Here is a 27,132-nt window from a genome sequence, read left to right as displayed (position 1 = left end):
AGTTCTAGACTAGACAGATTAGAGACAAAAGATAAAATAGACAGATTTGCTTAATAAGTATTTTTTAAGCCGGGATTTTTTCAATAATGAATTTAATAATAAAAATAAAAAACTTATAATTTGATTTTATTTTTCGAACTTGTCAAATATGCACGTAGCATTAAAACTGCTGGTGAATGTATTATTTTTTTGTATTATCGCAACAATTTCGTAACACTTTAACGATTAATTTGAATAAAAATAAGAGACAACTGAAATAAAATTTACGTACCTTTTGACTTCCCGAAAACTACAAAAACAAACTTTATTTATCACAGAACACTTTTATATACTCACTAACACTATATTTCAGTCAAATTCAACACTAATTAAGTATATTTCAATCAAATAGTTATTTAAATCATTATTATAGCGGCCCGTCGACGCCCTTTATAGAAATTACGAAAAATGACTAAAAAACACTCGTAATTTAACAAATATTGTCTCCAAATACTAAAAGGACATATTTAAAGGCACTTTTCATTAATAATTTGTATCAAAATTACGTATTTTATCTAATTTTTAATTTGTATTAAAGAGTTCATTGTACTTGGTGTTTACGTTAAGTCAGATGTCAAATGCAAATCGATGTGCTAAAAATAGGCCAGAGAATAGAGATGGCGATCTGAGATCGATTAATCGAAGAATTGATCTTTTGGACCAAAAACTTAATTATTTTAATCGATCTCCAGTAACAGATCGATTCAGTGAATCAATCTTTCATCCTTGAAAATCATAAGTACATTTATTTGAAGTTGATTAAACAATGTGATGATATTAACAAATGAGATAAAGACATTTTTTTGCTAACGGATACGTATTTCTGTGCTTGTTTGATCCTGATGACCTTTTTTTTTCGCTACCTTCACTCCCTATTTGGCTGAAAAGATCGAAGATCGATGATTGGATATTCTTTAGGCCTCACTTTTTTTGTGGATCGATTTATCACACTTCGATTTGAATCGATTTAAGAATAGATCTTTTTCGGAAAGAATAGCCATCCTACCAGAGAACAATGCATATTGAGAGAGGGAGACATTAATTTGTCTGAGATTAAAACTAATTTGATTTTATTTAAACTGTAAAAAAATAATAAATTTCTGGGCATTATTTCATACAAAAATGTAAGTTTCTCTTACATAGACCTAATTATAATTCGAACTTTATTAAGTTAGAAAAAGGTTTGTTTGTCTATGGTATGCTGTCACTTTCCACCTTTCTCCATGACGTCATACTTATTAAGGGGATGTTAAGTGCGAGCAAAATTAATATGTTTTGAATTTATTATAATATTTTTTATTTAATACTAATAGAGAACAGTTTCAATAATAAAAATGGTAATCAAAATGGTTGAATTTATTTTTATATGTAGCGGTGAACATGTAAAAAATCGTTAATTTTAGATTTTTGTTTTATAATATAAAAGTAGGTAACGGTCATATGGCAACTGCCAAACATTGATATCCATTTGTAATCAAGCGCAAATATAATTGAAGGGTATTTCAGGCCCAAGCTTAGGACAGCTACAGTTTGTTTATACCATTTTCAAAAATTAAATAATACGTTAACTTCTAATAACATATTTGACATTAAATAAAAAAAATTGTAATAAATAAAAGTCAATCAAACAACTCCGAATATATATATTCATAAAAATACATGTAAGAATTAAATGCCGATCAATAGTACCATATCTAAATTTAAAAATAGAATTATTCCTTTTTCCGTTTGCTAGGAGACTCGTCGTCCCGCCCGCTGCTCCGTCGCTTCCGGTCATTTTCTTCCTTTTTATCCTTTTCGTCTTTCGTTTCCGGTATTAGTTTTTTCACACGCGCCGCTTCAGGTGAATACGCCCAGAGTAACATTTCTATGTGCTCTTTAGTTGGCTCGTCTTTTTCATTGAAAAGTTTCGCGTCTGCGTGCTGGAAAGAGTCATTAGTTTTGTATTAAGCTAGCAGCTGTGATATTTTTTATATAAGTTGCATGGTAGGTATTAGTTAGCTACAGTTGTAGCAATATCCATGAAATTGTCGAGATAAATAATTTAAATTACGCTGCAATATTTGTAGGTTCGCGTGCTATCCCATATGGTGGTAGTTGAGGAATGAAATGGGGAATCCAAACCCATTAGTTATAAGAATCTTCTTAAATAATATAAGAACTATCTATTTCTATAGCGACACATATTTCACTGAAAGTAGTAGTAAAGTGGTAGGGGTGTTTCTACCACGCAATGCAACTTATACAAAATATTATTTTAAGTCTGTTAATACACCAAAATATGCCTATAATGACTCAAAGTTTACAAACTCATAGGTGTACCAAATTTATCTCCGGGCTAGATGAATATAACCTTTTATATACCATTAGTATAAAAATGTAGATAGGTGATATACGTTCGAAAAGTATCACATTATTGTATATAAGGAACATAATGTATGCATAAGTACACAATGTAATTGAATCAACGCTGAAGTTCTTCTGTATATTGCAAGTTACCTTCTCTTTAAGTTCTTTAAGCGCAGCATTCCGCACGATGTCCCAGGTCTTGCCGTCCTCCTTCTCCTGCACTGTGCGCAGCCGCTTGTACTCGCCGCCCACTGAGCTGTACGCCGCTATGAAGGCTTTCTGGAATGTTCGGGATATTTTTATTATTTCTGTTGCATTCATAGATTAGTAAAGATACTTCGCCGCCTTGAAATTGAATGAAGCTACAAACGGCTTATTTTAGTAAGTTCTTTTTTTTAATTCTTGACAAATAAAAACATTTTTAGAAAAAATTTACGAATAAATAACTAATACTGCGTAATTTACGTAATAAATAAATAGTTATTTCAAATATTTTAGGGACATTTTAGCACGGAGACGTGGCAAAACTTTTTTACGCAACTATTTCTATTCTCAAAGCTGGGTAAATTTTTTTGTTAGGAGTGAGTAATCTTTACTAATCTATGGTTGCATTGCTAATATTTTCTTAATATTTATATGTGAATAAGTACGATAACTTTATCACCGATGGTTCATAACACGGTGATTCCTAGGAAAAGCTATATAGTGTCAGAATTTTTTTATTTACTTATTTTTAGAAGTGTAAAGGTTAAGCTAGCAGTGTTGATGTGATGTGGCTGTGGATGTGACAAATATGAAAATTACTATATTTAGATATATTTCTATTAAAAAAAACCATGTTTAAAATATAACCTTTGTTATTCCCACAATTAGGAAATTTAGATGAATCTACTGATACCTCACATTATGTTACGTCCACCAAGGCATTTCGGTAGCACGGCGTGCCAAAGAAAAAGACTACTACGATCAAAAAACGTTATTTAAAGTGTAAATTACATAAATATACTAACATAAATGTATTATGCAATTGGTTTACCTAGGCTAAATGACAAGCAGGTTATTAAAATTGCAAATACACAAAACTCACCTGTTGATCAGTAACATCCTCTGCCTTACTCAACACAGTCCTCACAATCCCCAAGCTGACGTACGGATTGTTCTGCTTCCCAAGATGCATGGTGTCGAAGTCATCCATGAATTTGTCGAAAATGGATAACGCTTCTTTGATGTTGGATATTTTGGTCTCGTCGCGTGTACCTACAAAAAATGAAAAATCTATAGGCGCTGTGAACTCATAACTGTCCCAATGCTGGGCATAATAGGCCATTTCTCAGAGAACGATCGGGCTCTTTGGTAACTTTTTGAAAACATTTTAAAGAGCTTTTGGGTATTTAAGTTTCATGACGATGTTTTCCTTTACCGTTATAGCAAGTTGTACTTAATTTCTTTTAAAACAGAGCTTGGGACTCTTCTCCTGGACTCCTGGCGTAGGCCACCGAATTTCATGTCTTGTATAAAAGATGCTGGTTACCATGTTCGTCAAACTTGTGGCAAATTAATTACCACAACTCTTCAAGTGAAGGGCTCATTTATTAAAGACGGCAGAACCCTATGTGGTTCGACCCCGGTGGCACCACCGCACCACACATATTTATGCCAATAACAGCAGTGTTAAGCGCTGCTGTGTTCCAGTTTGAAGGGTGTAGTAATGGAGACATACTTTTTCGAGGCGTTCCAGCTTAGTCCTCAGGGGTAGCGGCGCATCTGTGGCCGACCTCAGGTAGGAATCTAATCTTATCTGGGGTTGCTTACAGATGTCTATACGGCATTAGCCACTTACCATCAAGTGGACTGCATGTTCGTCTGTTACTCCTATATTATAAAAAAATCTATACTGAATCACTATCACCAATCTTCATATATCACGAAAAACTCATATACATTACTCACAAGTAAGCACCCTCTTTGCACGCCCAACGAGCCCTCGGATCGCCAGCTGCTGGTAATCCGGGTCGCGGCCCTTCAGCTCCTCCAGCGTGCTCTCCGCCGCCGCCTTGTCCTTAAAGCCCAGCCCCGGCACCGTCTCTGGTGCTTTCTTCTTGGCCTCCTTCGCTGGGTCCTCCATTTCTACGTCGGATTCTGAATCCTGTAAATAAATATGCTTATGATTATAACCACATAAAATAAATTCTGTTTATAAAATAAATACATTAAATACACACATAAAATACATTTAATATACATATAAAACTTTGTAGTAGTTATTATGATCGCACACAAAGAAGAATACAATAGAGTTCTAATTTAATATTTTGTCATTTTAATTATGTCCTTATGTCCGTATTATGACTGTCTTAGATCTAAGTTTATCTAACAAGCATAACATGCATAGCCTGCAACGCAAAAAATCAACAAATGCTATATTGTGTCACTATATAAATGTAAAGTGTATTATTTAAAAGTTATCATGAACATTCTTACTTCGTTCCTTATCGCTAATAGCAACTTTTCTCATACTTAAAATTAATACGCACCTTATCCCCATTCTCCTTCTCCTTCTTACTCTCCCTCTCCTTACTCTCCTTCTCCTTACTCTCCTTCTCCTTGCCCTCCTTCTTGTCAGTCTTCTTCTCCTTGTTCTTGTCGAGGTCCGCGAGCCAGGCCTCGAACACCGCCATCGCTTCTGTTATGTTCTTACGTTTGTCTTCTGCTTTTGTTACTGGAATAAAGATTGGCAGATATTTACGATACTGTAAAATTCCATGAACGTTCTACTGAGATGTAAAAAATACTTTGACTGTCATAAAACAACTACCCGCGTTATCGAGTCACTATTACGTTTTTCAGACATGTGAATCGATAATATAGTTATATGCTGGCTAAGGATCGACCAAAGACACCCTGTCTTTGTATAATTGGTAAGGCATTAACATGGTAAGCCCTGTGCCTCCTGGTCATCCTATTTATGCTTTTTCTATAGTGACGTCCCGAGTGACCTTGGAATTTTAATTTTTCTTTAAAAGATTTTCAAACTATAATATGTCAAATTTTATTGAAATCGGTTGTATGGTTCCAAAAATTAACACGTATAAACATAGTGACTCGCGTTTTATACATAAACTACTCATATTAAGATAATACTAACATGAGAGCACTCGCTTCGCTCTGCCCAGCAATCCTCTGACCGTCAGTCGTCTATAGTTCATGTCATGCTCCTCCAGCAACCTGAGGGTCTCCTCGGCCTTCGCCTTGTCCTTGAAACCGAAGCCCGAGTCTTCTTTATCGTCTTTACCCATTATTCTGGAAATTAATTGGTTAGATAGCAACTTATCTATTGTAATTAGACGTATGCCTCGTTAGTCTATTTAACACGTGTATGGAAGCGAAATTAATTGTAAAAGTGAAGGTTAATGTTGTATTTCTTGAAGCACGACGTATCGCGGCTTGTGAAGATGTCAACTGGTTTACAAAGTTAAGCAACGTTGAATACGCAGGTGTTGAATGAGTGAAAGATGGTAGTAGGTAAAGTTAAGTTTAGAAGACAAATCAGAGAAATGTAGGGAGAGTTAAAGTACGATATAAGAAGTATGAATCCATAAGTTAAGTAATACCCAAAAACTCGTCTGTAAAAAGATAGCCTAGCAAACCTAAGTACCTCAAATGTTAAAACCAATCCGACAATGATAAAATGCAACTGGTTCGAATGTCGGCAATAAAGGAATTTAAAACCTTATCATGGGTATCCGTTATATTTTCAAATGTCTTAATTCCGCGAGAATATCAGTCTAAAATCATATATGAGACATACATCCTCGAAAATTATTACCCTCCACACTCGGACAAAAATAAGTAAGTCAGATAAAGTATTAGCCCATATTTACTTATAGACAAATGAAGTCATTTGATTACGTCACGCAAAACGTTAGATGGAACCCGTTATAATATTTATTTTGTAATCGCTTAATCGTAGGAGTGTGAGAATTTTAAACCGTCATAAATGCAAATTTGTGGTTACTTAAAGAGGTTCATGTAGATTTTAATGATTTTTATTAACAAGTCAATGATGCAATGCTTTTAATGAAGTTAAAGTAATGAATAAGCAGTTTATCAGATGGTAAGTGGTCATTGTCCTATGAAAATCTATAATCAACACCAAATAGATTTGAAATCTTGTCTAATGATGGCCACCGATGCATTAATATTTGTGCCTAAGTTGGAATATATCGTGCAGTTGTATCCCTTAAAAACAACCTTGAAATGAATACACAACAACGCTACACTACTGTTATAACAGATATAGGTGTGGTGGTATGCCCCGCGGCGGAACCATGACATATTCTATCTCCCCTACTAATCTACTCGTACCTATACTATATTAATTATTCATATACATAAATCTTTCGATATATTATTTTCTTTTCACAAATATTACGGGATTTATGTTAAATGGAATTATGTTAAATGGAAGGGCCATTTAACATAATTCCGTTATCTCTCCAATAAAGTTTTGTCAACAAAATGTTACAAAGATAAAAAGTTACATTGTATTGCAACATATCCATATACTAAAATACATTTTACAAGCACTTGTAAACAATAGAAATAAGCAACCGAACGAAAATTCACGGTCATCTAGTCTTAAAATTCTATACTAGTCCACCCAATGTCCGTCAACAATAACTTAAGAGCTCGACCTTAAGTAAATGACGTCATCGCTTCCTACGTGCTTAGAATTTTGTTTCCTAAGTAAGGTTAGTTACATTTTACATTTATCTATTTTATGAGCTAGAAGTAGCTTATGACCATAGTAAGTTACTGTCTGGACATCTGTAACCAACTCCTAGAACAGGTTCTACCTGAAGCCGATCACAGGTGGTCGCCACCCCTGAGGACTAAGGTCGTCTCATATGTAAGTCGGCATGCACAGTGCATACCGTTTTACCGAATCGCATGAACTACTTCCCGTTAGAAACTGGTGTAAATTCAATTCACTTGATATCTTGCTTACTTTTTTTTAATAATATAGGAATAGCAGACCAGCATGTAGTCCACCTGATGGTATATGGCTAAAGCTGATGCTGAGGACCCCTGAGGACTAAGTCGGAAAAGTATGTCTCCCTTACCAAACTCTTCAAAACATAACACGGCAGCGCTTAACACTGCTGTTATGGGCAGAAATAGGTGTGGCGGGCGTGCCGCCGAAGTCGAACCACAAGTAGTTCTACCACCTTCAACGATACTTGTAACAGAAAATCTATCTTAAGCGTGTTTATCTCATATATTATAGTAATATGTATATTAAAATGTAAATTACATGATGTAATGTAGATTTACACTATCATGCTATGTACACAGTACTTGGTTTATATAATTTACAGTGAATATTGTAAAATACAATTCATATCATATTTCTTTTTGATAACACCTGTTTAAGCCGAGCTGCAAATTAATGCATTTACTTAATTCAAGGCCTCATTGATACAATAAAAATGTTATTTGTAAAACGTACTGTTAATGAATAAGTAGTATTTACTTGTGCATAATAACAGACTTAAATGTTATTATTAGTGGACTTACAGTGAGTCTCCCATTAATGTTATTATTAGTATCTAACAAAACTAAATCTGCAAGCTAATAATCTCCTCAAAAATTAGATTTCCAAGCTAAAACATCGCGTTTCATTGAAATCGGCATTATTAAAATATAGTGTGAAGATATTTTTAAAGACCAAACTTGTAAGAGAACCAATGACACAAAGATTATCATACATATTTTAAGTGACACTATTTAGAAATATAGCCTTACACCAGGATATTCTCTGTCTTTAGACCCACAAAGCCATATTATCGAACACCCAAACTTTCAATAGAGCCCTAAATTCATCATTAAGATATTTCTCTAAACGTAAATTTGAAACCCTGAATGTTATGATACTGCTTACACGCCATACGGATACGTTAACTTACTTTCATGGTATAATGATCCCACATGATTACTTTTGTAATATTAACATAAAAATAGTGATAACTTTGTCGCTAAAAATTGGTCTCTTAATTGGGAGGTTTGAGCTTCACAACTCAGGTACGTGAGTCTAATTTTTCAAAGCGGTGAAGACATACATGGTACGGAAATCAGCGATAACTTGGCCAGCGCGATGGACTATGGCCAAAAGCGCTCTCACTTCGACAGGATATCCAGTACTCAGCAATGGGATAATAATGGTTTGACGACACTAACATCAGCATATACTACGTATATACACATCTAAAGGGCGTGCGTCAGTGCCAATACGTATCTGTAGAACTGTGTACAAGAAGTAAGATCGATAAACATCGAGTCACTGTATGTACTCATGACAGGGTGTTAATAAACATCATATGGCCTAAAATAGCACCACCACATATTGAAAAGTACTAGTAGTGATTCGACCTAGAAGGTAGCACTGCCACACCCTTTTTCTACCGTGAAGCAGTTCCTACTTTTCGATGGATTGATGTAGGCATATAGGCAGTGATAGCCTAATGGTTAAGAAACTCGGACTCTCGATCGAGGGGTCCGAGGTTCAAATCCCAGGCACGCACCTCTGATTTTTCAAAGTTATGTGCGTATTAGAAATTAATTATCATTTGCTAAACGGTGAAGGAAAACATCGCGAGGAAACCTGCATACTTGAGAGATTAATAAAAAAAAATCTCAAAGGTATGTGAAGTCTACCAATACGCACTTGGCCAGCGCGGTGGACTATGGCCTAATCCTTCTCATTATGAGAGGAGACCCCTGCCCAGCAGTGGGACGTTATTGGGTTGATGATGTGATGTGATGGATGTAGATGCCGGCTGACTAACATGTTATGAAGCGACCATATTAGTCCCTAAGAATGACAACGCATCTATCATCGGCTTCAGTTAGAACCTCTTCTAAAACGAAGTAGCCGATGACAACTGCCGATAACAGATGCCAATGAGGGGCAGTGACCAGGTAACATCAGGTGGACTGCATGCTCGATTGATACTTCAATTCATAACTGCCCATATTTTTTGAAAAACATTTAAAGAGATCGGATCCATTAGCCCAAATTGATATGTAGCCAAGTCATTAAATTTTTGAGTGACCGACTTATTTGAGATACGTGCCAAGTAATATGTACATACGTAACATATGTTGCAATTACATCTATTATGATTAATTGGCCTAATTAAGCCAAGCCTATCATATTGAATACAAAGACAAGGTACAAGCGATTGACCTAATTTTTGTATCGATTTCACATTAGTTAAGCTAACAGTTTTGCAATCTATACTGAATATTCAGGGTAAGTTCACAATGCTTCGTGGAATAAGGCGTTAAAGTACAACTAAAAGTGAATGCCTCATGTTCCATCAGCTGATTTGTGATGAAGAGAACACATTGTTGTCAAATGGATAGTTTTTAGGAATTAGGACCAAGTTATATGGCAGTAAATAGCCAAATTGAGTCAGGTATACTAAAAATTTTGATATTTTGAAAAGTGCTTCAAAGGTTCCTAATTGAAATTGTATATAAATTTTGTATTGTATATAATATATTTTAGTACAAACCAAGCATGCAGGTTCCTGACGGTAAGCGGATACTTCCTGATGGACAGTGGATAGTGAGATTAGATTCCTACCCGGCCTGCCATAGGTGTGTTGCCAATGTTGAAGACAAGTTGGAAAGCCTCGAAAGAGTATGTCTCTCTTATCACACTTCATAGCGGAGCACAGCAGCTCTGTTATAAGGCAGAAAAACGGTTGGCGGTGGTACCGCCGGAATCGAACCACAAAGGGTTCTGCGATATTCAAATTTTCTAAACTATAAAACATATTGCTGTTTTAACGTTGGGCATCTCTTTCAGGGTGAAAACTCGTATCGTAATGTCCACTTCCCAACCCATTTAGATACCTCTAAATATACTAACATTTCATTCAAAATTCTAAGTCGGTGGCTTAATTTGTTGTTCACACATTAAAAATGTCATGTGCAAACGATACAATGAAAATATTAGTACTGATACGGAAATTAAATAAAAATGTCCTCTCACGTTACATGTATGATTTTAGATTAAACGTATTTACTGAAATCATTACTTGCAAGTTGATATTTACATATATGATGTAATCGCCGGCGTTTAGAGTTGAGGTCATACGATTTATACAAATACACTTAATATGATACTTAAATAAATAGTTTTCAACATAATTTATTATTTGTAATATAAAATTCCACTAAAAAACTTAAACATTAGACCTACCCTTAAGTGATTATTAAAAAATAGAAAAAAACGAGTCATAGACATTTTTAGCGCGAATTATCATAATAAAGAAAAAATACTTACATTTTTAAAAATTACTCCGTACAGTCCTAATATCACAATAAGACTAGTATTTTACAGATAGCTGCCTTTAAATGTTAATTTCCTAGTTTTTATTTTTAAATAAGTACACACGGTCACAAACGTGGCCTTCTTTTGACTAGTCTGATCAATTCAAATACGATTCGCATTGAGCGGGAATCATATAAACATCCGGCTATATGAAAATGTATTACGATCGTATGACATGAATAGCAAATTAGAGCCTTTTCAAATTGGTTGCATATTGTGTAAAGACGACAAATCGACAAAAATAACGGAGTGACGTCATGTTATTTCGATACCGCTTTGCTCGGCTATTCCAAGGCCATGTTTATTTCTTTCGGTGTGACATCATCCTCTCTGGAGGCCGAAGCGCCGCGAATTTGATAATCGTACAGACATACCACATATCAAAGATTGATAGCTGCGAACATAAACTTATACAATGTTTTCTTGGCAACTTTGTCGATTTATTTGTGGCCAAATACCAGTCTGTCATTTTAATGTTCTTTTCTTTTTTAACAGAGTTATATTAGTAATCCCCTGATGAGATTTTATTTCGGGTGAGAAGATAAAAATGAAGATGCAAGTTTTATCGTGTAAAGAGTGTCATTGAGGATATTTCTGTTTCGGTAAAAGCGCTCTAGGTAATCACTTAAAACGGATTAAAATTATGGGGTACTATTTAATTATAACTTGATTAGTGAAAAGTACATAAGTGTACGCTGAAAGAAAGGAACTGAAGACCCTTAAAGCATATTTTAAACATTAATCGACACTCCTTTTGTAGTCTGTGATTAATAAGTGATGTAATATTTAATCTGTTTGTATCATTATGACAAACGTCATTTATGTTCCATAGACAGTCTGTGCTTATGTCAAATTGCATGCAGCAGTTGATTTGCAGTATTGCAGTATACGATTTCATTATTGATTGAAATTTTCTTAAATTTCTGTAAAAATGTGCACAACGGAGCAGAAGCCGGTATTCAGGGACCTCAGCGCTGACGACCCGGACCCAGAAGTGACGGAGATTGAGTCCTTCTGCGTAAATTGTCACGCTAATGTACGTATTTACTTACGAATGTTCTCGAAGTTACTAAACTTTGTTTATGCGGCATATTATACAGTGTTACTGTTTTCATTGTTTCGAAGGTTTGAAGCGTTTTTTAGCAAAGATTTTGTACATTTTGCGGTTTAACAGTGTTCTTTAGTATAGAATTAGGATTTTTTGGTTATTAATCATGTTTTCATATAACCTGCAAATTCTGTGCGGCATGGAAAAAAAATGGATTGAGTAATAATGTCTCTGTGATCGGCATCAGGTGGAACACAGTGGTTCTGTATATAGTTGGTTGCAGATGTCCATTTGCAGCAGTCACCACTTACCGTCTGGCGAACTGCATGATCTTATTTTCACAGCCTTATTTTCAAATGGATGTTGGCTACGAGTTCAGTGATAAATTGAATATGTATTTCTTCCCTATGGGTGTGGAATATACATTACTATCATCATCATCATCATGATCATCAACCCATTATAGTCCCACTGCTGGGCACGGGTCTCCTCTCAGAATTAGAAGAATGAGGTCATAGTCCACAGCACTGGACAAGTGCGTATTGGTAGACTTCACATACCTTTGAGACTTTTTTTTCTTAAATCTGTCAAGTGTGCAGGTTTCCCACGATGTTTTCCTTCACCGTTTTAGCGAGTGATAAGTAATTACTAATGCGGACATAATTTCGAAAAATCAGAGGTGCGTGCCTGGGATTTGAACCTCGGACCCCTCTGTCGAGATGCCGAGTTTCTTAACCACTAGGCTATCACTGCCTAAATACTATAAGGATTACATTGCTATGGATTACACTACATTATTATACGGATTTATAATAATTGACATGACTCTGATCCAATGGTCTGAGTTGTCTCAATGGTGGTTTCCCCCTGTCTTCAGGTCATCAGTCCACTTGGTCGAGGGACCTGTGCTCATTTTACCCAGCTGTGGTATCCATTTCAGGACCTTCTTATCCCATCAGTTGTTGGTCCAAGAATTGTGTGACCACTCCAGCTTACTACTTATGAGAGCTGTTGTGAAGTTTCGTTCTCCAATGGATTTCATAGTTATGGATTCTGTTGCGTAGGAACATCCCAAGTATAGCGCTCTCCATATTGCTGAACGACTTTAAGTCTTTGTATTTGACTCGCAGTGAAAGACCACATCTCAGTATCATACGTCATCACAGGCGTCACATTTCTCGAACGATCGAATCTTAGACTTCAGGCTCTGAGGTATATTGGATGAGACAATGTTATACAATTTCGGGCTGCTGAGCCATGTAAAAGTATGTATGAATAATTTCTCTATATTATATTCCAGGGTCAAACTCGTCTCCTGCTCACGCGTATCCCGCACTACAAGAATGTGGTGCTCATGTCCTTCTCTTGTGAGGAATGTGGCTACGAGAACAACGAGATCCAGCCTGGTGGTGCTTACGCGGAGCTGGGCATTAAGTATGTTGTGTTTTGTCAACAGGAATTTAATTAACTGAATGAAATCCGAAGTAATTGAAGGAAATGTTTCTGTCATTATCATTAATAGGTGTAAATTAACAAAAAAATAATATATTAAGAAAATCGGAATACCTGGAATTCTAATCTCAGTTTGAAAGAAGCAACCTATAGAATTTATAGAATTTATTTAAACATTATCAAGAGTTCACAAAAAGATTTTGGAGAAAAAGTCAAATATCGCGTGCTTAAAGGTAAAAGGGCCTATAGCTAAGGGTTAATAGGGATTTATGCTGAAAGGGCACATAAAAAAATTTTTTTTTGCCATTCGGTTTGAAATATCTGAAACGTAAAAAATTTTTAGTTCGGTTTGAAATTATCTGAAACGTAAAAATTTTTTACGTTTCAGAAAAATTCAAACCGAATGGCAAAAAAAAAAAATTTATGTGCCCTTTCAGCATAAATCCCTATTAACCCTTAGCTATAGGCCCTTTTACCTTTAAGCACGCGATATGGTATGCATAGTGCTTTTCCTTACACTTGCATTACACTTTCTGGGATACACTCTTACCACGCCAGTAAACATAAAAAACTCAGGTCTAAAATGATATCAAAAATTGCCATTGCAAATAGTACAATAATGTGGCACTACTAACTAATCAGAAAAAAACCAATATCTGTTATAAAAATGCCACACTACAAAAGTAACTTCAATATTGTTGTTAGGAGACAAACGAATAAAAAAATACACACAAAAAATAAAATAAAAATCACTTAATGAAATACTAACAGATTTAATTCTACAACAGATGGAAGCTTCGTGTGGAGTTGCCGGAGGACCTGAACCGGCAGGTGGTGAAGAGCGACTACACCAGCGTCAGGATACCGGAGCTGGACTTCGAGATACCAGCACAGAGTCAGAAAGGAGGTAACTTGAGTAATAATTAATATCAAAGTTGCCAACACTTCAATAGTAGGCAGATGAGTTTTTTTTTTTTAAATTTAAGGGGTAGCAGACGAGCATGCAGTCCACCTGATGGTAAGTGGCTACTGCCGCCCATGGACGTCTGTAATCAACCCCAGTTGGGATTAGATATTCCTACCTGAGGTCGGTCATAGATGCACTGCTACCCCTGAGGACTAAGCTGGAACGCCTCGGTAAAGTCTATCTCCCTTACCACACCCTTCAAACCAGAACACAGCAGCGCCTAACACTGCTGTTATTAGGTAGAAATAGGTGTGGCCGTGGTGCCGCCGGAGTCGAACCACAAAGGGTTCTACCACCTTCTAAAAGTTATAGTTATTGACCCAGGAAGCTAGGAGTTTCATCTGCCTTCAAAAGTGTAAATAGTTTTGTGATTTCTCTTGAGATTGAGACGTTTCATTCTTTTGATTTGATTGATTTTTGAAGGTGGTAGAACACTGTGTGGTTCGACTCTGGCAGCACCACCGCCACACCTATATACACCATATAGGTAGGAGTAGCAGACGAGCATGCAGTCCACCTTATGGTATGGATACTGGATACATGGATACTGTCGCCCATGGACATCTGTAATCAATTCCAGAAAAGATTCTGAGCCTACCTGTGATTGGACACAGATGCGCCGCTACTCCTATGGTTTAAAGGAAAGCCTCGGAAAAATATATCTTCCTTACCACACCCTTCAATAAGCGGTCAACACTGCTGTTATTTGGCAGCATCAGATGTAGATGATGCTGCCAGAGTTGAACCACAGAGGGTTCCAACTTTTGATTTTATATTCATCATCATCATCATCAACCCATTACTGTCCCACTGCTGGGCACGGGTCTCCTCTCAGAATGAGAAGGATTAGGACATAGTCCACCGCGCTGGACAAGTGCGTATTGGTAGACTTCACATACCTTTAAGATTTTTTTTGGAGTTTACTCCTTAAGAAACGATTTGAGTTATAAGGCCCGGTACGGAAATTTTATGAGGAGTAAAATCAAGTGTAATACGAAAAGTTGAAGTGTAACGTAGAAAGAGACAAACATATATATCCACACACTGTTCGAATTCGGAGAGAGGTGAGGGGGCTGAGGGGTTGTTACTAACCACACTTGAATAAAAAACACACTTATATGTTCCACTGAATAGATATTAATAAATTTACAAGGGGCCTCTTATAGTATCTACGAAAGGTTCTCAACAGCGTGATTCAACAGCTGTTTTAGCAACGCCATCTAGTTTAATATTACGGAACTATCATATACAAATTATTTGAATATTGAACACAAATTTGAATATTGAACACACACTTTACGCGCAACACCAGTGAAGTCACTGAATAGAAATGTCATAATTTTATTTTTTTGTACTAGTGACGTGAAGGAATGCGTTGTATCGGTAAAATAGGTTCACAGACTACATATTAAAAGTATTTTTAGCCACAAATAAAACATAGATAATTTAAAATAAGCCAAATACGAATATATTAATGATCCATTACAATCCCTCCTTTTTATTACAATCATCATATCCTCTCAAAAAGGAAGTAGCGTTTTTAACCAAAATATGAATCAAGAGTGCTTTTATTAATTTAAAATACAGTAAGTTCAAATCCCATATGAAAGTAATTATTACAATAAAAATAATTAGCAATATATAAAACATTAAAACGTCATTAACTAATTTGTTTACATTTTTGCATAAATTAAGTTATAGGTTTGATCATTTATAAATACTGTGAAAAATATAAACATTGGCGCCATAATATGATTAACAATCTTTTAAGAACGTTTTTAAAGAAGAGTAACATATAAAATCAGTAAGCAATTGAATAAGATATAATATTAGCAAAATAAGTTTTTAACATAAAGAGGCTTTTGTAAGTTACTGATATATTAATTTAACTTATAAAAATGGATGCATTATTGATCAGCACCATCTATCAACGATAAACGGGCAAAATCAAAACAGTATTATTTAATATTTATTACAGAATTATTGCTAATGAATTATGTTCAAAATAAGTTATATAAAATTAGCAATACGTTTTAAATGAATTCTAGAATTATAAAACATTCAGAAACAATCCAAATTACATATAATAACATGTTTATTGAGTCTCATATAAATTGCATCCGTAAATTGCAACAAGGATATTTTATAGATGGCAAAGAAATTATAATTATTAAGTTTTAAGTTATAAAACGTTTAACATTGTTTTAAATATAAATAATTATATTATATTAAAATTTACTTTAATATAAACAATTATATTAAGTTACCATTATAATATTTGGAACCAAAATACATAGATTGATAAACCTGCAAACTTACAATTTATAAAACTTGCCACTAGATGGCGCTATTATACCCATGCGCCCATATATACATCTATATACAACGTACATAAACAGCAACCTAACCATCAAGTTTTAATGTTTTGATTTTAAAGTTTTCTTGTACTTCTATGCATTGATACGTGTATTTGTATGTACTATTAAACAAATCATCAAGTGATTAAAGTTGAAAAAATATTTGAAAATATGCAAGAAATTGATTTAGATGATAATGAAGAAGAATCCAAAAAACACATGGATGCGGTTAATTGGTATTTTCTATTCGATATATATCATAATTATCGTTCGTAAGGAGTAAACTCCAATCGTGCGTCGTAGCTGACACACACACACTTTTTTTTTATAAATCTCTCAGGTATGCTGGTTTCCTTACGATGTTTTCCTTCACCGTTTAAGCAAGTGATAATTAATTTCTAATACGCACATAACTTCGAATAATCAGAGATGCGTGCCTGGGATTTGAACCTCGGACCCCTCGATCGAGAGGCCGCGTTTCTTAACCACTAGGCTATCACTGATTTTATATTAATTTCTCATTACAATTTTTACAGAGATAACAACAGTGGAGGGTATAGTGGCCCGTGCTATGGCGGGGCTGGCGCAGGACCAGGCGGCGCGCAGGGCGGAGCACCCCGCCGCCGCGGAGCAGATCGACTGCTTCCTGCAGCGACTGCAAGCTCTCCGGGCACTGGACAAGACATGGACGCTCGAGCTCACTGATATTAGTGGTGGGTTTATATGAATTTTGTTTATTTTTTTTTATAATATAGGAATAGCAGATGAGCATGCAGTCCACCAGTGGCTGCTGCAGACCATGGACACCTGTATTCAATTACATATAAGATTAGATTCCTACCTGAGGTGAGCCACATATCGCGAAACGCCTCGAATAAGTGTGTCTCCCTTATTACATACTTCAAACCAGAACACAGCAGCGCTTAACACTGCTATTATGAGGCAGAAATAGGTGTAACGGTGGTGCCGCGGGAGTCGAACCACAGAGAGTTGTACCACTTTAGAAATATGAAGCAGTTGTGTTTGTATGTGTTCATGTGGATACCTAATTCTCAGATCTGGCATCTGTGATCGGTATATGGAATTAATTACAGATGTCCACGGGCGGTAGTATCCCCTTATAATCAGATACTCATATGTATTTGATACAATTTCATGAAAAAAATCCACTTTCCCCAGGTAACTGCTTCGTGGAGAACCCAGAGATCCCCAGGCGGGACCCTCGCTGCGAGAGGAGGGACTTCAAGCGCACAAAAGAGGAGGACCACCAGCTCGGTATTTTCACACATGACGAGGTTGGTGTAACTACTGTCGGAGCGTTATAGTGTGCTATAGATGCTATTGTAGCTGATCGCGCTAGCATAGCGCGCTGTGTGCGCTATATAATTGATGCTGTTGATGACTGACGATATTGAGTAGGAAAATCGCGTGCTATTTTTTAGTGTCAGTGGCTAATTTATATTATAGCGTGCTATATCAATTCCTCTATATAACATATTATTTTATTAGTGACTAGCTAATATGACTATTTATATTATATCGCGCTATGTCTGCTATATAACGATAGGAAAAAGCGTGCTATATCTGCTATATAACGTTAGGAAAATCGCGTGCTATTTTATTCGTTACTAGCTAATAGCACGCTATAATAATAATACAACGTTAGAGAGATTGCGTGTTATTTTTCATATTAATGCTAAATTCTCCAAAATTCATTAGAGGGATAGTAACCGCTGGGCTAGACTCTCTTTACAAAGAGGCAGAGGCTTACCGCCTACTTGCTTTTGCTAAAATCAATATAGTTTTCACTAAAAATATGTCCACTCTGTTACATGCGCACTAAAACGAAACTGTGCTAGGAGGAGGTATGTTCATGATGCTAATATTATACGAAATAAAATAAAAAAAACGCTTTCTACACTCACAGCCCCACACTAGGATTCCCTGTATCGTGGGTGCTATGGACACACACAGAGACAAATACACAAACACCCAGACCTAGAAACAGAAATCTAAATTCATCATTTAGATATCTGTCTGGCCGGGGATCGAACCCGGGACCCTCTTCCCGTCAGACCGGCATGGTGACCGCTCCGCCACGCGGGTCGTCAAGTCGTGATATTATCTTTGTATCTATGTCAGGTTAAATAAATGTGTATTTTTATCACGCCTTTATTAGATTGACCTGTATGTATATATGTATGTAACGGAATCTTTGAACTCGATTTTTACCCACTTTGAACAGTCTCGATTAATTTAAAATTTTCTACAGTTATCAAGAACCGATGACAATACACGATTTTAATAATTTTATCCCATTCACCTCATCAGGATCGTCAGGAATCAGGATTAACGATTTTCCTTGTGCGATTTTAGCGTGGTTTTTAGTTTTTAAACTGTATAATATGGTGTCTTTTGAGCTTTTTCTGCACGAAAAATGGAGTCCCCTACTTTTTTCCTTAAAGGCCTTAAAAATATATTTTTTCTCACCTCTCTTCCATCCTTGTCATGTCATTGCTTCCTTTCCTACAGAATTCTTTCAAAAGCAAAGCCATATAGTAAGTCTAGTTCCCCAACTTAGTCTTGAGGAGGCAAGCCATTGATGAAGAGAGAGAGATGAGAACCTGTTCTATATGGAATTGGTTACAAAACCTTACAAAAACTCTTAATTTCTTTTGTTCTCTCTTTCATCCCCCCACCCCCTCCCTCTGTTACGTCCTTCGTACACACACACATATACACATATACTTCTATCTCCTTCTACTCTCCCTTTGTTTCTCACAATCATAATAAATTTCCTTCGTTCTCTCTTAGTCTTCAAGGGTAGCGGCGCATCCGTGACCGACCTCCGGTCGGAATCTAATCTTACCCAGGGTTGATCACAGATGTCCATACGGCAGAAGCTTACCAGCAGGTGGAGCATGCTCGTCTGCTACTCCTATATTATACAATAGCATCATATAACTCTACTACCCTCAGGTCCTAAGCCCCGTGGAGTCGCTCCCCGGCGCCCTGACTCCAGCGGACCCCCGGCAGTTCACCTTCGAGCAGCTGTCCGGGGACGAGGTGCTCCACTTCAGCACCAACTGTCCCGAGTGCAATGCACCAGCCACTACCAACATGAAGCTCACTAGTGAGTAGCGTGGGCCACGCTGGGCCACTGCCGGCCAGGGTATTGGGAGATGTAGTGAGTGTAGTTGGTGCGTGATCGGTCAGCGTGTTTTTTTATTTTATAATATAGGAGTAGCAGACGCGCATGCACCTGATGGTAAGTGGCTACTGCCGCCCATGGACATCCGTAATCAACCCCAGATAGAATTAGATATTCTTACCTGAGGTCGGCCACAGATGCGCCGCTATCCCTGAGGACTAAGCAGGAACGCCTCGGAAAAGTCTGTCTCCCTTACCACACCCTTCAAACCGGAACACAGCAGCGCCTAACACTGCTGTTATTAGGTAGAAATAGGTGTGGCGGTGGTGCCGCCGGAGTCAAACCACAAAGGGTTCTACCACCTTCATCATCAGCGCCAGTGTGGGGCTGCGTGGGCCACGCTGGGCCACTGTCGGCCAGTTTGTAGGAATTATTGGTATATTTAGGTCATGAGGAAGGTAGTTGATGCGTGAGTGATGCGTAATAGACAAACATGAAGCAGCGTGGACCAACGTGGGCCATGGTAGGCTAGATAGTAGTAATGATTGGCTTAATAATGGTCTCTAGTGAGTACTGTTGGTTTTTAAGAGGATAGTGTGGGCGACAATGGGCCAGCGTGGGCCATTATGCCCCACGATAGGCCAGTTAGTAGAGAAAATTGGTGTGTTAAGGTCACCAGTGAGTATAGTAGGTTCAAGATGGGATAGCTTGGGTCAGTGTGGTCCAGTATGGGCCAGAGTGGACCAGTCAAGGCCAATTAAGACACAAACTGACATATTATGAAGGTAACTAAGTTTGAGTGTCAACCGTGGAGCATCGTGCCTTAAGCTAAGTTAGTAACTCAGTCCTCCCGTCCCCCGTGTGACCCCCTGACTCCCTTATATTTCTTGTTTTAGGATTATTTCTTGTCTTTACATGGTTTTCTTTTCGCTTTTATGATTTTAAATTTTGATGTGAAACATCTATAGCCGCACGTAAAACCGATTTCTGGCGTGGCGACGCATGCCGTGGCGGCGCGTCGCCACGCTATACGATGGTATATATATCTATATGCAGTAGTGTGTACGGTGTGGCGACGCGTCGCCATGCGCAATCGAATTCAATAAATAGTCATCGTTATCTGGAAAAAAATCGTAATATTTTATTTTATCATTATGACATATTTAGTTCCTATCACAATATGTTCTTTTCTGCATATTACTTTTACAAAATAATGTCGATGTTTCACATCTGCCAGGCGTCCCGTGACGGCTCACATTTTTTTATTCATTGTTATATGTTTATTTTCAGAAATACCCCATTTCAAGGAGGTGGTGATAATGGCAACACTGTGTGACGCATGTGGACACAGGACCAATGAAGTGAGTCATATTTTAAGTAATATAATTTTGAAAAATTCATTGTAACTTTAAATTAATGTGTTAATAATAATTTTAATAAAACAGTGGTTAAGAAACTCATCCTCTTGATCGAAGAGTCCGAGATTCAATCCCATCAGATTTTTCTTAGTATTAGGAATTAATTATCACTTGCTTAAACGGTGAAGGAAAACATCGTGAGGAAACCTGCATACCTGAGAGATTTATAAAAAATAAATCTTAAAAGTATGTGAAGTCTACCAATACGCACTTGGCCAGCGCGGCTGACTATGGCCTAATCCTTCTCATTATGAGAGGAGACGTGCCCAGCAGTGGGACAGTAATGGGTAGATGATGAATAATTTTAATCTTGTTTAAAGGTTAAGTCTGGTGGTGGTGTGGAGGAGAAGGGAGTGCGGTTCGAGGTTCGGATCGCGAGTAAGGAAGACTTTTCAAGGGACATTCTGAAGGTATGTGTTATTTAAAACAATTTTTCTATGTATTTTTATGAAGATGTTATATTTATTGTGACGGAAATTATTTTATATGCCGTAGATTTTGTTAAAAAATATTTCTCAAGGTTGTGTAGAATGCTAAATCGTTATGGTTCGACACCAGGGCACCACCGTCATATCTTTTCTGCTGGTTTGAAGGGTGTGGTAAGGGTGACATACTTATCCGAGGTTTTCCAGCTTAGTCATCAGGGGTAGCGGAGCATCTGTGGTGCCTACCTAAGACAGGACTACCTAGTCTTATATGAGGTTGATTACAGATGTCTATGGATTGCAGTAGTCACTTACCATCAGGTGGAATGCTTTTTTGCTACTTATTCCAACTTAACTATTTTTTTTTTTTTTTATAATATAAGAGTAGCAGACGAGCATGCAGTCCACCTGATGGTAAGTGGCTACTGCCGCCCATGGACATCTGTAATTAACCCCAGATAGGATTAGATATTCCTACCTGAGGTCGGCCACAGATGCGCCGCTACGCCTGAGGACTAAGCTGGAACGCCTCGGAAAAGTCTATCTCGCTTATCACACCCTTCAAACCAGAACAGAGCAGCGCTTAACACTTCTGTTATAACAGAAATAGTTACGGGGTGCTGCTGGAGTCGAACTAAAGCGGGTCCTACCACCTTTCTACAAATGGCCAGACAGTGGAGAAGTAATAGTGTCACGTTTGTACAATTTCTGTACTGAACTCTAATAAATAATCTAAATCTAAATATACAGGGTGAATTTTTAAAACGGGCCTTCAGGGCCAAATCCGAAACTATAAAGATTAGCGAAAAATGCTGAAAGGAGTTACGAGGCCGATTTTGATAAAAACTAAAACTGCATCATTAGTTTTTTAAAATATCTTTTTCCCTAGCCGGGAATCGAACGAGTTCATTTTTTTTTAAAATACACCCTTTATATTATTCCACCATCTGATAGTGTCGCTTATAAGGATCAAATTCTGGGAAGTAATGTAATGTGACAAATAAAAGGAAAAGGAAAATTTTGAAGAAAATACATATTTTTCCATACATTGTCATACTAATCCTTAAGGATTATACATAACAAATGATTTATGTGTAATTCTTTAGAAACATACGTAAGTCATACCATTGAAGAATTTGTTGGTTAATTAACTAATTATTCGATGTTATAACCGTGACATACGGCTTAGTATGAGTAAGTAATAGTTTGGCAAGTAAATTACCGCCGTTTTTAGGATTTATTTTTTAATAAAAATAGATAAGTGATTAAATAGTCAATTGTTATTGTTTGTTGTTTATAACTACGTTTCAACAGTAAATATAATTTTCTATATCTCTTTGTTTAGTTATCACTCGGATTTGACTCGAAAAAGACATTCTCGCAAATTGTCAATCTTACATCTGTATTAAGCGAAACTCGGCCCATAGCAAGTTAAATCTACGAGTATTACAATGGTCCTAAAAGTAACCTTAACTAAGTCGGACATAAAAATATAAATTCTTGAAGAACAAAACGTCCATTTCGAATGATTTGAAACATTGAGCCAAAAAATTGTTAATACGCGAAATGTTTAAATTGATGAATGGCGGGAACTTAACTGCCAAATTAATATAAAAAAATATGTATTTTCTTAAAATTGAGGCTTTTCCTTTAGTTAGTCATTTATCATTACTTCCCAGATTTTGATCCTTATAAGCAACACTATCAGATAGTGGAATAATATAGAGGGTGTATTTTTTTTCAAAATGAACTCGTTCGATTCCCGGCTAGGGAAAAAGTTATTTTAAAAAAGTAATGATGCAGTTTTAGTTTTTATCAAAATCGGCCTCGTAACTCCTCTCAGCATTTTTCGCTAATCCTTATAGTTTCGGATTTGGCCCTGAAGGCCCGTTTTAAAAATTCACCCTGTATATAACTCAAAGGTAAAACATAGTGATCTATCAACGCACAGCCCAAACCACTGGACGGATCGGGCTGAAATTTGGCATGCAGGTAGATGTTATGACGTAGGCATCCGCTAAGAAAGGATTTTGATCAATTCTACGCCCAAGGGAATAAAATAGGGGATGAAGATGTTACTTCGTAACGCGAGCGAAGCCGCGGGCAAAAGCTCGTAATTGCATATGGTTGTTACCAGTCAGAGACATGCAGCCTGAGCATCCCGGAGCTGGAGATGGAGGTGGGCGGGCGGGCGCTGGGCGGGCGGTTCACCACCCCTGAAGGGTTACTACAAGCTGCTATCACCCAGCTGCGGGCCGCCCCGGCGCTGGGGGATGCGCCCCTGCCCAGTAGCAACGCGCTAGAAAGGTAAAATACTTAAAATATACTTGTATGTTATTACATACATACATGTGTGTAATAATGTGTGACAGAGAGACGAGTCTGTAAGAAAAATGATGTGAATAATTGAGGACAAACCCCACAGATAAATATTGACACCATAAAATTTGTCTAGTAAAATATCTTCTTGCCATCTCTTTCAGTAATACTAAACCTAGCAAGACGTGTTAATAAAGTATTTATAAAAAATAAACGAATATATTTTTCGTGTAGGTTCATAGATAAAGTGGAGGAGGTGTTAGAGGGTCAGCGCGCCATCACACTGATACTGGACGACCCGGCCGGCAACTCGTACGTTCAGAATCTCAGCGATGACCCCGCCAAGTATGATGACGGTATGTTGCAATTTTTTTTTTTTTTTATAATATAAGAGTAGCAGACGAGCATGCAGTCCACCTGATGGTAAGTGGCTACTGCCGCCCATGGACATCTGTAATCAACCCCAGATAGGATTAGATATTCCTACCTGAGGTCGGCCACAGATGCGCCGCTACCCCTGAGGACTAAGCAGGAACGCCTCGGAAAAGTCTGTCTCCCTTACCACACCCTTCAAACCGGAACACAGCAGCGCCTAACACTGCTGTTATTAGGTAGAAATAGGTGTGGTGATGGTGCTGCCGGAGTCGAACCACAAAGGGTTCTACCACCTTCAACTCTAATCATTTACATGGTAGAAACCTTTGTGGTACTCTCTACTACTGTACTACTACTATTATTTCTGTTATAACAGCAGTGTAGGGTTGCTGTTTTTAACACGCTTTTATTAGCTTGGTTTGTATGTATGAAGGTGTTTGAAGGTGGTAGAACCCTTTGTGATTTGACTCCAGCGGCACCACCTCCACACCTATTTCTGTTATAACAGCAATGGTAAGCGTTGCTGTGTTCCGTTTTGAAGGGTGTGGTAAGGGAGACAGACTTTTCCGAGGCGTTCCAGCTTAGTCCTCAGGGGTAGCGGCGCATCTGTGGCCGACCTCAGGTAGAAATATCTAATCCTATCTGGGGTTGATTACGGATGTCCATGGGCGGCAGTAGCCACTTACCATCAGGTGGACTGCGTGCTCGTCTGCTACAACTATATGTTAAAAAAATGTATGTATGTATGTATAATTCCCCAATTTTTGAGATTGTCATACACTAAAAAATTAAAAATATATAATAGTTTAAAAAAGTGCATTTTACTACGGTTCATAACTATTCTCTCGTAGATAATTGCCAATAGAATGATTGTAACATTTAAAATATCAAGCACCCCACGCTTTTTACTCAGAATTGAATTATTATTTTAATAGCTTAAATTTTATTATAATAATTATTTTCTAGATTTTAGTTCGATTATTAGCAATAAAATAAAAACGTGCTTAATAGTTATTTTTAACTATTCTTTATTTTTATAACATAAGAGTAACAACACATGCTTTTCACCTGAAGATAGGGACTACTGCCGTATGGACATCTATAATCAACCCCGGATAGGATTAGAATTCCTAGTTATTTCTAATAACAGCAGTGTTAAGCGCTGCTGTTTTAAAGTTAAGTAAAGGAGATATACTTGTCCGAGGGGTTTCAACTTAATTTTCAGGGGTAGCGGCGCATCTGTTGCGGACCTCGGTAGGAATCTAATCCTATCTGAGGTTGATTACAGATGTCCATACGGCAGTAGCTTACCATTGTCTGCTACTCCTATATTATAAAGACTCGCTTCCTTCATACTATGTCTACCTACTCGTATATCAGTCTATTTCTGAAAAATTTCTCAATATATAAATCCATGTTCTGTTATCAGGTCTGAAGGTAACCCACTACGAGCGTTCCTTCGAGCAGAATGAGGAACTGGGCCTTAATGACATGAAAACAGAAGGTTATGAGGAAGACAGCTGAAGATGGAGAAGACAGAAGAAGGAAGACGAAGAATATGAGATGTAATCTTTGAGCGAATGTAAAGCTTGGCTGAAATCCGACCAAAAAAAGAATAATAATATATAATTGGCTACTTGACAGTTTTCAGGATTAGTTTTGGAAATTTTCAAATGTTGATTTTATAAGCCTCTCATTGATTTTATTTAAAAAAAGTGGTCTTTAATTTTAGTGAAAAATGACCGTTCAAAGTTGGTAAAAATCGAGTTTAAAAATTCCGTTACATACATACAGGTCACACTAATATGAGCATTGTAAAAAATTACATATTTTTTCTACTTGGAATTGCAAGAACGTTGAGGGTTGTGACGTCACAGATCATTATAATTTTGTCGCATGACTGCGACGCTTCGTACGTTTCATATTTCGTTATATAACATTATGACGTCACATGACGCTCAATCGTACTTCTTAATCTGTTCTATATATTTATTTTTCAAACATAAAAAAAATATTACATATTTTAAAATATTATATATTTCAAATAGACATTGTATTTATTATATTGAACATATTTTATTTATTATTGTTACAACGGTTAAGTAACCATATGTAATCATTCCGAATGCGTTTAGTAAAAATAAAACCTCGGAGACAATAAAAACTTAATTTGATAGCAATAAAGATGTATAGTTCGCGTAAAACTGCTAGTCCGCTCTGAATATAGAAATGAATCGTGTCGCCATAGCAAATTGTATGACTACACCTGCTCGCAACTTCAGAGCGGACTAGCAGTTTGGCGCGGGCTATAATCAACTATATGATGCTTGTAAGTGTAAAGCTGTTTTACAAGACTGAAGTTAATGTTATAAAGGGCTTTGCAGCTTAGAACATTTGCGTCTTTATAGTTGGTAACAGATGCATTTTTCAGACATTTCGGGAAATAAAATAATGCCTGTCTCACTCCCGTTTATATTAATCAATCTATCCATTGTTTTGCCAACCATAGATCGATATGGCGATCGATGTATAAGATATGTTCGAATGATACTAGAAATAATTAAACTTCGATCCTTGGTAGGTATTTGATGGATTGATTATTAATAATGGGTGTTAGAAGAGTGGTTATATAGCTTTTGGACGAAGTTTACTGTTGAAAGCTTAACAAGCGTAAATTTTGTATATTTATTATGTAAATATTGCAGTTGAAGAAAATATATTATATTATGATGTTATTCGTGTAGTTTTATTTTTACCCAAAAAGGAGAATTAATGAACATTTTTTTTTTCAATAAGAATGTAGTCCAAAATAGTGGTTTTGTCTCATCTTC

The 27,132-nt window shown here is 36.8% G+C and overlaps 2 protein-coding genes across 2 annotated transcripts; one reads left to right on the top strand and one right to left on the bottom strand.

Annotated features, from left to right (window-relative positions):
* Positions 1–1,665: 1,665 nt before the first annotated feature.
* Ude (Uracil-DNA degrading factor) lies at positions 1,666–10,905 on the bottom strand. The gene is made up of 7 exons (XM_073090946.1): positions 10,742–10,905; positions 5,534–5,688; positions 4,923–5,107; positions 4,339–4,534; positions 3,476–3,645; positions 2,539–2,667; positions 1,666–1,961 (listed from the first exon to the last, which is right to left on the bottom strand). Exons 2-7 carry the CDS (start codon positions 5,682–5,684, stop codon positions 1,752–1,754), a joined length of 1,041 nt encoding a protein of 346 aa, XP_072947047.1. The 5' UTR covers positions 5,685–5,688; positions 10,742–10,905; the 3' UTR covers positions 1,666–1,751.
* Positions 10,906–11,616: 711 nt separating this feature from the next.
* Zpr1 (zinc finger protein Zpr1) lies at positions 11,617–27,036 on the top strand. The gene is made up of 11 exons (XM_073090948.1): positions 11,617–11,825; positions 13,138–13,271; positions 14,078–14,196; positions 17,150–17,326; positions 17,793–17,908; positions 19,593–19,746; positions 21,055–21,125; positions 21,503–21,592; positions 23,745–23,914; positions 24,161–24,282; positions 25,731–27,036. The coding sequence occupies exons 1-11, from the start codon at positions 11,721–11,723 to the stop codon at positions 25,823–25,825; spliced, it is 1,353 nt and encodes a 450-aa protein (XP_072947049.1). The 5' UTR covers positions 11,617–11,720; the 3' UTR covers positions 25,826–27,036.
* The last annotated feature ends 96 nt before the right edge of the window (positions 27,037–27,132 follow it).

Source organism: Epargyreus clarus, unplaced genomic scaffold, assembly GCF_041222505.1.
Source record: "Epargyreus clarus isolate Ecla_fem2 unplaced genomic scaffold, WU_Ecla_fem_2.2 ptg000033l, whole genome shotgun sequence".
In the NCBI taxonomy this organism is placed as follows: Eukaryota; Metazoa; Arthropoda; class Insecta; order Lepidoptera; family Hesperiidae; genus Epargyreus; species Epargyreus clarus.
Note: the sequence above shows the minus strand (reverse complement) of the source record. Positions and strands in the feature narration are given on the sequence as shown.

What these genes read in the sequence shown, in the direction of transcription:
- Ude (XM_073090946.1), bottom strand. Translation starts at nt 5,684, where the DNA reads ATGGGTAAAGACGATAAAGAAGACTCGGGCTTCGGTTTCAAGGACAAG. An exon ending in AGCGAAGCGAGTGCTCTCAT is followed by an intron (nt 5,108 to 5,533) that starts GTTAGTATTATC and finishes TCTTTATTCCAG; the next exon opens with TAACAAAAGCAGAAGACAAA. An exon ending in TTAAAGAACTTAAAGAGAAG is followed by an intron (nt 1,962 to 2,538) that starts GTAACTTGCAAT and finishes GACTCTTTCCAG; the next exon opens with CACGCAGACGCGAAACTTTT.
- Zpr1 (XM_073090948.1), top strand. Translation starts at nt 11,721, where the DNA reads ATGTGCACAACGGAGCAGAAGCCGGTATTCAGGGACCTCAGCGCTGAC. An exon ending in TACGCGGAGCTGGGCATTAA is followed by an intron (nt 13,272 to 14,077) that starts GTATGTTGTGTT and finishes ATTCTACAACAG; the next exon opens with ATGGAAGCTTCGTGTGGAGT. An exon ending in CCCCGCCAAGTATGATGACG is followed by an intron (nt 24,283 to 25,730) that starts GTATGTTGCAAT and finishes TTCTGTTATCAG; the next exon opens with GTCTGAAGGTAACCCACTAC.